This window comes from Vulpes vulpes, chromosome 3 (genome assembly GCF_048418805.1).
Source record: "Vulpes vulpes isolate BD-2025 chromosome 3, VulVul3, whole genome shotgun sequence".
Taxonomy (NCBI): Eukaryota; Metazoa; Chordata; class Mammalia; order Carnivora; family Canidae; genus Vulpes; species Vulpes vulpes.
The window spans coordinates 25,629,505-25,644,338 of NC_132782.1; the positions used below are offsets into that span (position 1 = coordinate 25,629,505).

General features: G+C 38.7%; 1 protein-coding gene across 2 annotated transcripts in view; it reads right to left on the minus strand.

The window, feature by feature from the left end:
* The window catches only part of CERKL (CERK like autophagy regulator), a 113,326-nt gene that overhangs the window by 68,478 nt on the left and 30,014 nt on the right, over positions 1-14,834 (minus strand). For both annotated transcript variants that reach the window (XM_072752095.1, XM_072752096.1), the window contains exon 2: positions 4,692-4,934. In XM_072752095.1, the coding sequence (XP_072608196.1) occupies positions 4,692-4,934 (243 nt within the window). The remainder of the gene's footprint in view (positions 1-4,691; positions 4,935-14,834) is intronic.

The following is a 14,834-nucleotide window of genomic DNA, read 5'->3' on the forward strand; positions in this document are numbered from 1 at the left end:
TCTTTTGAGAGAGAGAGCATGCAGAAATGGAGGGGGATGGGGTGGGGGTAGAGGGAGAGAGAGAATCTTAAGCAGACTCTACCCCCAGCTCAGAATCCAAATGGGGCTCAATCTCAAGACCCTGAGATCATGATCTGAGCCAACGTCAGGAGTCAGATGCTGAACCAAATGAGCCACCCAGGTGCCCTTTCTCTATTTTAATATATATCACCCAAGATTCTGTATTTAGGCCCTTTTCTTTTTTTTAATAACTCCATACTACTTCCTTATAAGCTTTCATCATGCCCAGCCTACTAAACATCTCCAACAGGATATTGTAATATATCCTAAATGTGTCTAGAAACATTTGAACATTTCCTTCAAACCAACCAGTGTTCTGATTTCATTTTGTCTGTTTAGGACATTACCATTCTCTAAGTTATTTGGGGATGAGACTTTAGAATTTTTTTTTAAATCTTTTTCCTTGCTTCCTCAACCTTCTTAGGCCTCCACTAGAGATCAACCAGTTCATTCGTGCAAAGTCGTTCAGTTCTAAGTGGCCCTGGACATCACCCGGGGGGTACTTTGTTTTATCCTTCTCTGTAGGGTACCTGTCAAAACACCTACAAAAATGGGGGCACCTGGGTGGCTCAGTCAGTTAAGTGGCCGACTTTTGATTTCAGCTCAGGTCATGATCTCAAGAATCACAGGATTCAGCCCAACACTGGGTTCTGTGCTGGGTGTGGAATCTACTTAAAATTCTCTCCCTCTGCCCCTCCTCTCTTTCTCTTTCCCTCACTCTCTCTCTGTCCCTCTCCTGCCCTCCCTCTCTCCCTCTCAGAAAAAGAAAAAAAAAAGCCTATGAATATGCTTTAAAGTAGGTTATAGTTTCTAAAGAAAAGGTTGGCTCTGGGTCCAGAGAAGCTTGCAATTCACCATTTCCAGGAAACCCAAATATGCAGAGACTGGATCACACCCTAATCGAATAAAAAATTAACATATCTAGTGTACACAATGCTATATTTAAAGGTTGTGCTTATTTATCTTTGTATTACAGGTATTGAAAAAAGCAAAAAAGAACTGTATTAAATTACTTTCACCACAGTAACTATATATTATGCTTATCAGTGACTATATACTAAATTGCATTTCTTAAAGATTTTAATTTCTGAATCAATGGTCAATGGTTATGCTCTCTATCGCTGTCATATCTTCATTGTGGCCCGTAACACATTTATAATATATATTTTCTTTTCTGTCTCCCAGATCAAAAATGTCCTATACAGGCATATACCGTATCCATTTTTGTATTCCCAACAATGCCTAATATAAAATGTGTTACATGAATTAAGCTAATATAGCCTATTGGTCAATAAAGTCATGGTGATACGCAATTTTTAAAAGCATGTCCTAAATGCTAACTTAGCTCTTTTCTATTATTAAGAATAAAAAAAAGATGCTTGTTCAACTGTGTTTAAAAAGAACTGAAATGTAAGACGATTTAGTTTCAAATAAGAATTGAAATAGTGTTAAGACTCCCTTTTTATAAATATATAAACTGTAATCTGGTTACTTTTCATCTAGGTCTTAAAACTTCAAATATTTGAGAACTGTCTTTTTCCTCCTCCTAGTGCTGCCAATTTGTTCTTTTCTCAGGAATTTATCACATCTTATTCATTGCTCCAGTTCAAAAGAAAAGTATGTATATTTAAAAATAATTCTTAATATCCAAACATGCTATAATTGTTAGATGAATTAGACTAAAGGAGAAACTAGGTGAGGCTTTTGATGTTTTCTTCATTTTTATCTTAACAGAAAAAAAGGGGAGGGATGTAGAAGATTGCCAGAAAAAAAAAATTCACTTCCTGATTAAAGACATCATTCAAAATACACCCATACAAAAATGTATTTTTTTTAAATCTGATTTTGCCACAGGACCAGTTAAAAGCAAGGTTTGGGGACTTAAAATAGTGATATCTGATTCAAACATAAGTTATTTATATTTTTATGATGTACATTTCTACATATTGTTCCCTCCTCCCCCCTCCCCCCAAACTTAAGTCAAGTCTGGTGTAAATACAAATTTGTTGGGAAGGGATTTTAAAAAATTGGAAATCAGCAATCTGCCAAACCTGGTTTAGTGTAGCACGGAATAGGGACAGTGAATGTGAGATGGAAGGAAATAGACCCAACTCCGCAAATGAGAGCAGGAGAGAACCAGGAAGAGCAATCACCCTCAGCCTCTCAAGAAAGACACAGGCCGCCCCCCCCCCCACTTCTGGAATGAGACTTGAGCCAACTGTGCTTGTCTCTCAGATGATAGGCACTTTGGTGAACACATGCATTACACAGATTTGCAAGTTAAAAAAAAAATTCAGGAAAATGTTCTAAAATTGTAACCTTAAATAGGAATGTTGTTATTATATGAAGTTTGGTAGAGAGATTCAGAGCTATAATCATATGACGAAACTGACACAGGGGTATCTCTATGGGGCTTGGAGATAAAGAGGAGTTGGCTCCTCCTACAGGACCTGGTAAGTCCACTTGAGAGCAAAGTCATTCATTCCGACCATCTTGGTTAGGTTCCTTTATTTTATTAGAGAATTTCAACCGTCTGTTGTTTGCTTGCGTTGGTTGACTTCAAATGTCAATGTATTTGCTTTAATCATTGTCCTGTAGGAACCGTGCCAGAGTATATGACCTCATATATTTTACTATCTCCAACTCTTACCCAAATCATTTTTTTCTTTTTGTTTTTTCTTTTTTTTTTACTTTTTTTCCAACTCTTATCAAAATCAAAGTTACAAAAAAGTAACATTCCCTGCAGATTATATCCTAAAATATATATAAATGTATTCATCTCTATAATTTTCCTAGACTTTAATCCTAGGAACCAAAAAAACCAATGGTTTTGGACCAAACCAAAAAAAAAATCATTCATAAAGCTGGAAAAATATTTGGACAATGTTTTTGTGTTTTGTATGAGGCATGTGTGGTCTGTTTTATTTCAATAAGCCCCTCTACTCCTATAAAATTGCTTTTACTAAATTGAGCTTTGTTGTGATGTCCTCTACTTATTATTGGTTTTATAGGTGAGATACATAGAGCAAGTTGCCCCTTAGGTCACTCTGTTAGCCTTTCATAAGCCCCATGGGAGAAAATTTCCTCAGATCTTCAGTGAAAGAAGGAGTTTTGCCCCTCCTTATCAAATCACATTCTTATTTTATAGAACATGAAAGTCTCACGAGTACCTGCCCAAAGAAATTTAATTGCGCTTACTAATTTATTTTATTTAAGCTTTTGAAAATCTCTTCCTACATGAATGTAAAATAAAACACTGTAAAAGACCCACCGTTAAAGTGGATGCTTTTCGTTAAAAATATATATTCACTATGTTTCCATAGACGTGAACTATACTATGGCCTCTATAGTTTTTCACCTTCTTGAAAGAATCAGCTCTCCTGGAAGGTGCCAGAGGAGCTAACAAGGAAGCATGGGTCCACTTAGTAACAGGGTCTCCTAGTTTTAGCGTCACTTCAGCTCATTGTCTATAGGCCTAATGTTATCAGGTGGTTGCCTTTGGCCAACTTGGGTCCTCGGTCTTGATCAACGACACCTAGCCTGCAACTTTCTAACATCATCACATGCCTGTGCTTTGTCTGGCACCCCTCTCTGCCCTGTGTCATCTTACACCAAACTGCACCATCAACTACACCAGCTGTCTCTGCCCTGATCCATCTGGCAAACAGAAAGAAATGGGCTAAAAAGGAAACAAGACTTACAAATGTATGAGGAAAAAAAACTAATCCTGAAATTCAGTTTGATTATATCTTAACTAGATATGTTCTAGAAATCTAAATTGCATATTTGTATTCATGAATTTTATTTAGCATGTAAAATATAAATGCCATTTAGAAATTTCAGATATGCTAAATTCATTCAGAGATAATATTTTAGTACATATATTCTCCCCCTTCTGGATATTAACCTCTAGAAAAATCTACCCTTAAAGAGATAAACTGTTATCCTCAAGCCACCCAGTACATACACACACTTGCCGTCAGTACATACATGGAAAAAAAATAATTCTAATATAAAATCAAGAGACATGAATCGAAAAATAAATATGCTTTAAAAAATAATTCAATAATTCAACTGAACTAAATTACTTAAGAACTGTGTTATTTCAAATTATTAAAGTTTCTTTGTGGAAGTGGTCATTCAAAAGTGTTAGTGCCCAATTCATTCTAGGAGACTAGCATTACCCTGACACCAAAAGCCAGATAAAAGATACAAGGAAAAAAAGAGAGAGACAAAATTACACACCAATATCTCTTATGAATATTGATATAAAAACTCTCAACAGAATACTAGCAAACCAAGTTCAATAACATATTAAAAAGATTATATATCATGATCAAGCGGGTTTATTTCTGGAATGCAAGGATGGCTCAACATACCAAAATCAACGTAATACACCACATCAACAGAATGAAGAAAAAAATACGATTATCGCAATTGATGTGGAAAAAGCACATAACAAAAATCAAAACTTAACTTGCATGATAAAAACACTCACCAAACTGGGAATAAAAACAGTCTTCACATACTCAAGGATTGCTGTACTCATAAATACAGCATCATGTTCAGATTAATAACCTACAGCAAGTAAAGCAGACTCATTAAAAAGTCCCATGAGGAGAAGTACTTACCTGCCAAAATTTTCTTGAACTGCTTAAACCATACATCACAGTGGTCTTCACTTAAATTAATAAGATCAAGCGTAGAATCTTTTAATTTATTTTGTTCCTTTTTCAAACAAATGAAGAGTGTGATACCCAATAAAGTACCATTTCCCTGTTGCTTAGCAGAATAACGTCGTTTCAGTTTGACAGAGAATATGTCCTTGACTTCAATAAATTCTTCTTTACATTGAACATCACATTTGGAGTCACCTGAAAAAAAATTAAATTTTCTGATCAAAACCACTGTGTCCAGATCTTCTATGCATGAATTACAAAAAGTGAAACCCCACAAAATCTTTATCATGTTTCATTTCATTGATTGTGCTTTATATCACTCCCTGTGTGAGTTGGGGAAGGAAGAAAAATTGGGTCTATTTTCCCAAGAATGAAAAGAGAGAAAGAGGTGCCTGGGTGGCTCAGATGGTTAAGCATCTGCCTTTGGCTCAGGTCATGATCTCAGGGTCCTGGGATCACGCCCTGTGTCAGGCTCCCTGTTCAATGGGGAGTCTGCTTCTGTCTCTCGTTCTGCCATTCTCTCTCTCTCTCTCTCTCTCAAAATAAAATAAAATAAAGAAAAGAGAGGAAAAATGGCATTGAGTCCCTGTCACACAAGGCCTAGGACATTCAAAAACTGAAGATACTCAATAGGAGAATTTCAAGAACTTAAAGCAACATTTCAATAACAGTAAATTAGCATTATGCAAGAGGCTCCTCGGCCCTAATCAGGACAGAATAAAATAATAGGAAGAATAGAATTCATTAACAGAAGTGAGTTTATAACAAGTATTAAAGGTGAGGCGTACGGAAAAAAGAGTACATACATTCCAGGTAAAGCAAAACGTGTACAAAGGAAGCGGGGTGAGATCACTGTGCGAATCCCTGCCCATCTAGAAAGAACTGTCCACCTGACTCTTACCACAGGCAGACTTTATTTCACAGTGGCATGAAAGTGTACTGGCTATGTCAACCACAGGTCAGAAAATAGGTTTTGTGGTAAAAAACCATTTCAACTGACTCTCAAAGTAGCAGTGTTTAAACTTTTAAAAAGTACTTCTAAAATTCCCACCTGGGCCAACACAGAATCACAGGGACTGGTTTACCTTTGCCTGAAATAACTAGAAAGGTACGTGAGATACACAAAACATCCGTTTTCAGGGGGCCCTGGGTGGCTCAGTGGGTTTAGCTCTGCATTCGGCTCAGGTCATGATCCCAGGCTCCTGGGATCGAGCCCCATGTTGGGCTCCCAGCTCAGTGGGGAGCCTGCTTCTCCCTCTCTCTCGGCCCCTCCTGCTCCACTCATGCTCTCTCTCTCTCTCAAATAAATAAAAAAAAGAAATAAAAGAAAAGAAAAGAAAGAACATCAGTTTTCAGACACTGGGCCATCAGGTAGCCCAGGACAGTGGTCCTGAAAGAGGGGAAACAAAGGAAGCACAGGAGCGCCCCAGGCTACTGCCTGGAGAGGGTTTCCAGGCCACAGTGTAAGTAGGGAGCCCCCAGGGAGCCCGGTTGTCTCCGTGGGTGAAGCAGGAATGAAGAGCACCTGAAAGCCCCAAGGACACTGTTCACCCGGCAAATGGCTGGGGAGGGGAAAGCTGCGGGCGGGTGAGCTTTCTGCAGAGGCCCCGCGAACCTTCAGCTGAGTATAAAAGGCATATGTGCGAGACCAGGGGAAGAGAACTACCCAAAGGGTTAGAGAAAACGATGCTCAGAGATCACACAGGCGCTGCCACCAGCCAAGGTGGAAAAACAGTGCAATTTGGGAGACACTGAGGATGGTCCTTGGAAGAGAACGGTCTCCTTCGTGAGCTAACTAAAGGTCGCTCGGATTCGAATCACCTAACAAAACTTAAAAGCAAACCTCAAAAGGATTAAACTGTTTCCGAGTAACAACTACAACATACGATAAAGCTCAAGACTATAGGGATACAAAAATAGTCACCAACCTTACACAGCAAAACTCACAATCTCTCTCATTTAATCAGAAATCACAATGTGGGGCTCCTGGGTGGCTCAGCCCATTACGTGTCCGCCTTTGGCTCAGATCATGATCGCGGGGTCCTGGGATCCAGCCCCACATTGGGCTCCCCGCTCAGGGGGGAGCCTGCTTCTCCCTCTGCCTTGGGCCCGGCCTCCCCTCCGCCACCACCCCACCCACTCATGTGTGCACGTGCACACTGCCTCTAATAAATAAATTCTTTAAAAATAAAGAATGCACCAGGTGCATGGGGCACCTGGGGGGCTTAGCCTGTTGAGCATCCAGCTATTTCGGCTCAGGTCATGATCTCATGGGTCAGGGTCTGTGCTCAGCAGGGAGTCTGCTTGCCCATTCTCTCTCCCTCTGCCCCTCCTCCCACCGCACTCACACCCTCTCTCACATAAATCTCTCTTTAAAAATCACAATGCATATTTAAAAGGCAGGGAAAAACATGACCCATGATAAGAGGAAAAAAGTCAATAGAAACAGATGCAGAGATAACAGCAGCGCACAGCAGCCGCACAGGCCCTCTCTCGGCTCCCTTGGCCCTTCCACAGGCGTGGCATTCCCCAGTCGAGCAAGGGCTCTCAGGTGCATTAGGAAGCTGCTTCCCTGCATTCTCAGTGAGTGGGCCTCTCCCAACCATTCTGCAAACTACGCCCGATTGTTCATAAAGCACATACCACGGAAAAACAAGCCTTTTTCTCAGTGGTTATGGTGGTGGGATAAGGTGAACCCGAAGGCGATTTGTTGGGCCTGTCACCTCCTCAGAAAGCTCAGGTTTCAAGTCTGGGTACAGCACATTTCTTCTGTCCCCCACTGACAGCCGGCCAGGGTCTCTAGAACACTTGGGAGGGACAGGAGAGGTTACATCCTTCCTCTACCTTCAAGGATGAAAGGAAGCAGGCTTGTCAACGGTGCTTCTTCCAGGCCAATCTTACAATATTGATTATGACTTTGCCTCTCACACAAATTTCATATTTTCATGTAGTATAACATACAGTAGTAAGTAAGAGTTCCATGGAAGGATGAATGGAAACCAAGAACCATTGGGGGAAAGAAAAAAATGGAAGGGCTGAAATAAAGTCCTCTTTTCAGTCCATGGAAGACCTATATTATAATCTGAATTATATACTGTGTGTGCACTTTACCTTGGCAATAATTCAATGACTTCTAATTTAAAACCTCTTGTAGGGACACCTCAGTGGCTCAGTGGTTGAGTGTCTGCCTTCAGCTCAGGGCGTGATCTCGGGGTCTGGGATCAAGTCCCACATCGGGCTCCCTGTAGGGAACCTGCTTCTCCCTCTGCCTGTGTCTCTGCCTCTCTCTCTGTCTGAGTCTCTCATGAATAAATAAAGTCTTAAAAAAAAAAACCTTGTAAATTGAAAATTTAAAGATAATACAGCAACATCCAAGATCAAACTTAGTAGTAAAAACCAGAAGAATTTCTGGAAACAGTACAGGAATACCTATGATCACTCTTACTATTCCCAATTACTCTGGACATTCTGGCCAATACAATATGAAAGAAAAATGAAATAAAAGGCAATTGGTCATGGGAAGGGCAGAAGCGGGACTAGAATCATGACTTTCTACAGATATCACAATATGTTTGCAAAATCCACAAGAATCTATTTAAGATCATTAGAACTAATAAGAATACCCAGTAAGGAAGCTGGTTACAAATACATCAATACCCAGGAAGAAAGCAGAATGGGGATAAGGAGATTTTATGCCAATGAATATATCACACCTAAGAATAAATTTAGCAAAATGATCCTGGACTTGTATGGGGCAGTGGAAGTTGGGGGTGGGAGGTGCTATTCCAAACATACTGAGAAACAAAAGAACTAAATAAATGGAGACCTATTAAGTTTTAAGATTACATTTTTTTCTATGACAGTATTCTCATTATTAACTGACTACTTAAAATGCTATTCCAATCAAAATCTCAATGGTATTTTCTTTGATGTAAGGGGCAAGGAAACTAATCAAATGATTTGCAAATCTTCTCGGAATAAGTGTATTGTATTAATGAAGAAAATGTTTTAAAAGTACAGTAATGAGGGGGGAGTATAGGCCTGATCAGATATGACTATTTTGTAAAGCTGTAATAATTAAAACATCTAGGAATAGATAAAAGAAGGGTTCAAAGAAACTTGTATACATTTAAAAAGTCACTAATGTGATAATGGCGGCATCTGAGCTCAGTAGGAAATTTTCAATAAAAGGCGATTCAGAACGGGTTAATCTCTTGAAAAAGAAAAAAAAATGAGCCCAATTTCACAACATATATCAGTATTTCTAGATTAGAAAGAACTTTATATACTCATAAATTAGTAAAGCCTAAGAGTGACAGTAAAAGCAGACATACAGAGACTGAGATACTTAACATAAAAATTATTCAATGCCCACCTGAAACTACTATAAAATGGCATGCTAATTACACTTCAAAAAAGAAGGAAAAAAATTATTCAATCGCCTATAAAGACCTAAAGAACCATAAATAGATGGCATAAGCAGAAGCCAACCAGGCAGAAATATCTGCAACACATGACAGTTAAATAATCTATTTAATCAAGAAACGAAACACTTTAGTGGCAAAGTACATAAAAGACCCAAGCAGGCATTTCACAAAAGAAGAAATGCAAATTGACCAATAGACATATGAGAAAGTTCAATCTAATTAGTAATCAAAGAAATGCAAATTAAAACAACAAGATACCAGTTTTTGCCTTTTAGATTGGCACAAGATCAAAAATCATGCTCGACGATGGTGCGGCTGAAAGGAACCAATCCCAGCACTGGTGGGAATGCAAAAATGCTAACTGCTGGAGAACAAGTTGGGAATATGTATCAAAAGACTTCAAAATGTTAACTGCAGCAGTATTTATCATAGCAGAAATATTTAAAGCAATGTTCATGTTCTTCAAGAGGAGAATGGTTGAATCCGTTTTCTGCAGCTCTTAAATGAGCAAGTTAGGACTCCAGGGACATTCATGGTGAGAGGTATGAAAAAGTGGAATAAAGGCAAGGTACAAAGTAATCTGAGGGATTTCGTCTCACTTTCATTAAAAAGAAAAAAACAAGACGCTCAAGTAGAGAACCCACAACAAACTCAATACTGGTTACCTACTAAAGAGAAATATGAGGGAGTAGGGGATTAATTTTTTTCCCACAAACCTCCATAACGTCCCTCTCCCTAATCAGCATTACATTTATAATTTTTAAAAATGCAGGAAAGGAAAAATGCTTTAAAATACGCATAGGTTTGATCCAGCAGTTTACTTTCAGGAATGTACCCTAAGGGAATAAATAATATGCACAATTTAGCTAAAAGAATGCTTGCCCAAGCATTCTTTGAGTGAAACTTAGAAACAAACTGTGTGTGGTTCTGTAAAATATATTCATATAATAAAATGCTATTCAATTACAATGTAGAAATTGGACTAGAAGAGTGTCTAAAATAGCACTTTTCCATTTATTGAATTCACCACGTGTGTAACACACTTTCATATGCACACGTATGTGAATATGCATATGAAAACTCGGAATCGATTGTGATCTAGGTCGCGTATATGAATTTCTAACGTTTCTACGATGGGAGTATTTCTGTGATCAATTGGAAAAGATGGTTTCCTTTGCTCATCCTATAATAGTTCCTGATCATGTCACTTGTAATGTTAAAATTCCCTTCCCTAAAAAGTGTAGCTAATACCCCTGAGCACGAGCTACATGCGAGGCGCGGCCCTAAGCCCACAGGTATGAGCTCCGTGAGCCCCCACAGCAGCCCGATGAAGAGGATGCTGTTTCCTCAACGAAAGGAAACACAGGGGAGTTCAGGGAACTTGTCCACAGTCGTACCCCTGGTGGCTGGTCTTGACCACAGCTCCTCAGGGACACTGGGCCCACATACACTCCTTCTTCAAGCGAGCACATTCTCATCTGACCCCCTGGATCCATTTTTAAATTGAGCCAAACCTAGACCACCAGGCAAATCCTTGTTGGGTTGGTAACAGCAAAACAACAACCGTGTCCCTTAACAGTGCTACTTCCTCAGGGACTGAAGTGACTTCAGGAAAATGGGAAGTGAGGTTGAGGGGACAGGAGCTCACAGGCTGAGCATTCTGAAAATCCCCATAACTCGGCCCCACATGCCCTGCTCTCCTGCTCAGGCTTCTCCTGTCTTCCCCGCATTGGCCCACAGATTGCAATGTGGGGCGCTGACGTGAGGGCCCCCTTGCTGAGGGGATGAGAGGAGACCAAGGGGAAGACCAAACCTTTCCCTTTTATTTGAAAGGAAAATAAGGGTCATTGATCTGTGACTAAAACATTTCACAGATTCCTAACAAGAGACGAGTGCTCTTCGCCCCTGTTTGTGGCCACAGCTCTACTGATCTCTCAGGTGCCCGCGTCCTACCCAGACCTTCTGATCTAGTCTTCCTGCAGCGTTAATCATTCACCCACGTCAATCTGCCCAGTTTTCTAAAATGGAATTCATTTAATTTTGAATATAACTGTTTCCTAACACGTGAAGATGTGGAGAGTTGTATAACTTTGACACAAAACTGGTTTTTTTTGGTTTTTTGGTTTTTTGGTTTTTTTTTTTTTTTTTTTTTTTGGTTCTGAATAATGGTCTTCAGGAATAAAACGTGTCAGAATTCTGTGAACTTGAATTTAAGATGTTTTTATATAAAGGCTGGGAACCGTCCATTGTTTACCAGACTAACCAGATACCAGATTAGGTGGTGCTTTTCTAGGTCTTTGTTTTTGAAGTTCTTAAGAAGGGAGCAGCGGGCCAGCTGGCTCCGTGGGGCAGCAGGACACTGGTTTCCCAGACTTGAAAGAGAGCGAAGGCCAAAGGTTCCTCAGGTTTCTAGGTGGAAAGCCCTGAGGCTAACCCCACAGTGAAGGCTGAAGGTTCTGGAGATCATCTGATAGGATAAACTGAAAAGTCCCAAGGTCATTGTGTCTCCTCAATCCCCACTCCAAAACACTTACTCTTTGGGACACACTTAGAATACAGAAATATTTATGAGAAACAAGATTAAAGAGGAAAAAATAAAGCACTCTGAGAGAGAAGACTATGACTCTGGGTCTATAAAATTGACCACTTATCTATACCCTTTTCTGGGAGTATCTTAAAAATGATTTGGGCTCACTTTGTTCTCCATGTTAACCAGAAAAATACTGCTTTTCATATATAAACTATAAATTCATAAATGCTGAAAAGAATGGTGGTCCTATATCTCTGCCTAAATTTTTAGCCACATGATAGCTGCTTGGATCCGTGTTTAGCCACCTCTGTGGTAGCCCAATCAATTTCCACCACAAATAAAAGCAAATGTTTTCATAACTGTATGCAAAAGCCACATTTCCATGTTCAACTTGTGTTTGGTTACAGATAGCACGTTACAACAGGAGTTAAAAAAAATACTTTGGGGTATGTATTTTAAATTCAACTTTAATTTTCCCTTCATGTTTAAGAGAGATCGCTATTGGTGAAAAATGTGGAGTAAAATGTCATCCAAAAAATGATATTTAATGATATTTGATAACAGTAGATAAAAATACGGGAATCGTCTGCATACTTTTTCAGGTTACGAAAATGTAAACCTTAGAGAGGACATATAATTTTTCTTGGTGGCATGTGGTTTATTATTTGAAATCTATTGGTTCATTAGTATCATATTGGTTATAGCTAGTTGTTTCAGAACATTAACTGTCCTCTCACATTACTTACAGAGATACTGGGGACCATCTGTTCTTGCAAGGGATTTAAGTATATGTCTATTGGATATCATGCTATTTATTTAATTCAGCACCCACTTCCTATTGTTGTATTTTCTTGGGGGGGAAAAGTCAATTTAATTACAGGGAATAAAGATAACCTCTCCTAGCAGGTTACCCTGTCACCATGAGAGCAAAGCAGGACCTGCTTAAAGTAGGTTATAGTGGTTAACAAGAAGAGTATAACCAGAAACACTTAAGAATATTTAACAAAGGTTTAACAAAAATAGAACAGTGAATGGCACTTTTAAAAATATTACTGTAAGCCTAGGGCTTGTCTAAATCAATCTTGGCACATCTGTCTGACGCAGACCGTAAACAGGATTAGAGCTGGATTTATCTGCTTGGCGCTAATTGTGCTCACAGTTTCTGCACATGTCCACTCTTTAAAAATACTGCCTGAAAAACAGGCCTGCCTGATAGATGGCTCCCACAACATAGTGTAGACACACACTTATGCTATATTAGATGGTTAAGCAATGTGATGTCTAACAATTTTTTTGGCTCTTCAGAATTACTTATCTAATCCCCTAATTAAAAATACAAAATTCTGTTTGAATACACCACATACTGAGATAAATCTGTGAAGCAGGGGACCAATAAATTTGAATACACTTTAATTGTAAGAAGAAAACACAATTTAATTGTTAATAATCAGGTTAAACCAGAGTTTAAACAAATAGGGGTGCTCCTGTAGTTTACTGAAAAACCTTCACAATGCATTACTATCCTCAAGAATTATGACATAACATGTTAGCAGAGAAAACTTCTAGATATGTACACATATCAAGAGTGACAAGAAATAGCATTCTTATCTAGCAAAAAGAAATTTCTATGTATAGAGAGACAGAAAATTTTAAACTTATCCTTTACAGGGAGAGATAGAGTGCCAGTCCGATATCCAAAAGTCATATTTTTATCACACCAAATAAAAAATTAATGCTCAATTTATATCTGCATTTTTTTCTACTTAGTCATTTTTATCGTGTAAACAGCTTACATACTTTTAAGAATTTAAGCACTTGGAGATATTTAGGTATTTTTGAAAGAAGTCCAAAATGAACTAGTCCTTCAAAAAAAAAAATGTAGAAGTATTAGTCTTTGGTTTACAGATTTGAAACGGAGACAACATGTAATTCCTTATTCAAAACAACATTTAATGCCTATGATACAAAGTGATGTTAGCAATTTTAAATTACTTGGTCTGTTTAATCAATCATGGATACCACATAAAACTGATTTAAAAAAAAAAAAGTATAATTGAAAAGGTAGGTTAACTTCCAATCACAGACGATCTTCTGTTTTAAAGCTTTTTCTTGATATGTAACTTATTCATGGTCTAAAGATCTTGTGGAGCTCGTAGAAACCAGTTTTCCCCTAAATCGTAACCATTACTAAAAGGTATGTCTATACTTTCACTGGTATTTTATACATACAAATAATCAGGGGAAACTCGCAAATTAGGTCAATCATTTAAATACTTAAACCAAAACACCCATCAGCAGTTCTCAGTGGAGAGTCTCAGAGGTTCTAGAGGGTCAAAGTGATTTTTACAATAATACTAAACACGCTCTGTGCCTTTTTCACCATGTTGGCATCTGCACTGAGGGTGCAAGTGCAAAAGTGGTAAAAACCCCCGGTGTCAGCATGAATCAAAGCAGTAACACTAACTTGTACCACTAATTCTTGCATTCTTCACCAACCTCGAACTCCCAGTTTAAAAATAAAAAGGTCCACTTCACTTAACGGTCCTTGATGAAGTAGAAACACTAATTTTTTTTGTTTTAAAATCTCTACTCTGGGATGGCGGGGGGGCACCTAGGTGGCTCCGTCGGTTGGGCCTCCAACTCTTGATTTCAGCTCATGTCATGATCTCTGGGTCATGAGTTGGAGCCCAGCATCCCAACCAGGCTCAGCAGGGGAGTGGGCTTGAGATTCTTTCCCTTTCCCTTTGCTCCTCCCACAGCTCACATGTGTGCACGTGCATGCGCGAGCTCTTGAGTGTTCTCTCTCTCCTAATAAATCTTTAAAAAAATAAAAGTAAAAAATTAAAATCTCTACCCTGGACTACATTTCTTTTTAATATCATGTGAGATGACATGGGAAATATGCATAATGAATTTCTGCTATAAATCAAAATGAGGATTCTCTCCAGGAAAAGCACTTACACCATTTGAGCTGCAATTGAACTAGCTGGTTTTGTGGAAGCCTATTTTTACTTGAAAGATCGACTGACAGACTATGATATTCAGACTTGAGTATTTGGCAAACATTTTCTGGGAAATGAACAATGTGAGCCAGTCACCAAAGAAAAACAGCTAAAAATGTTTGTCGTCGATGACAAA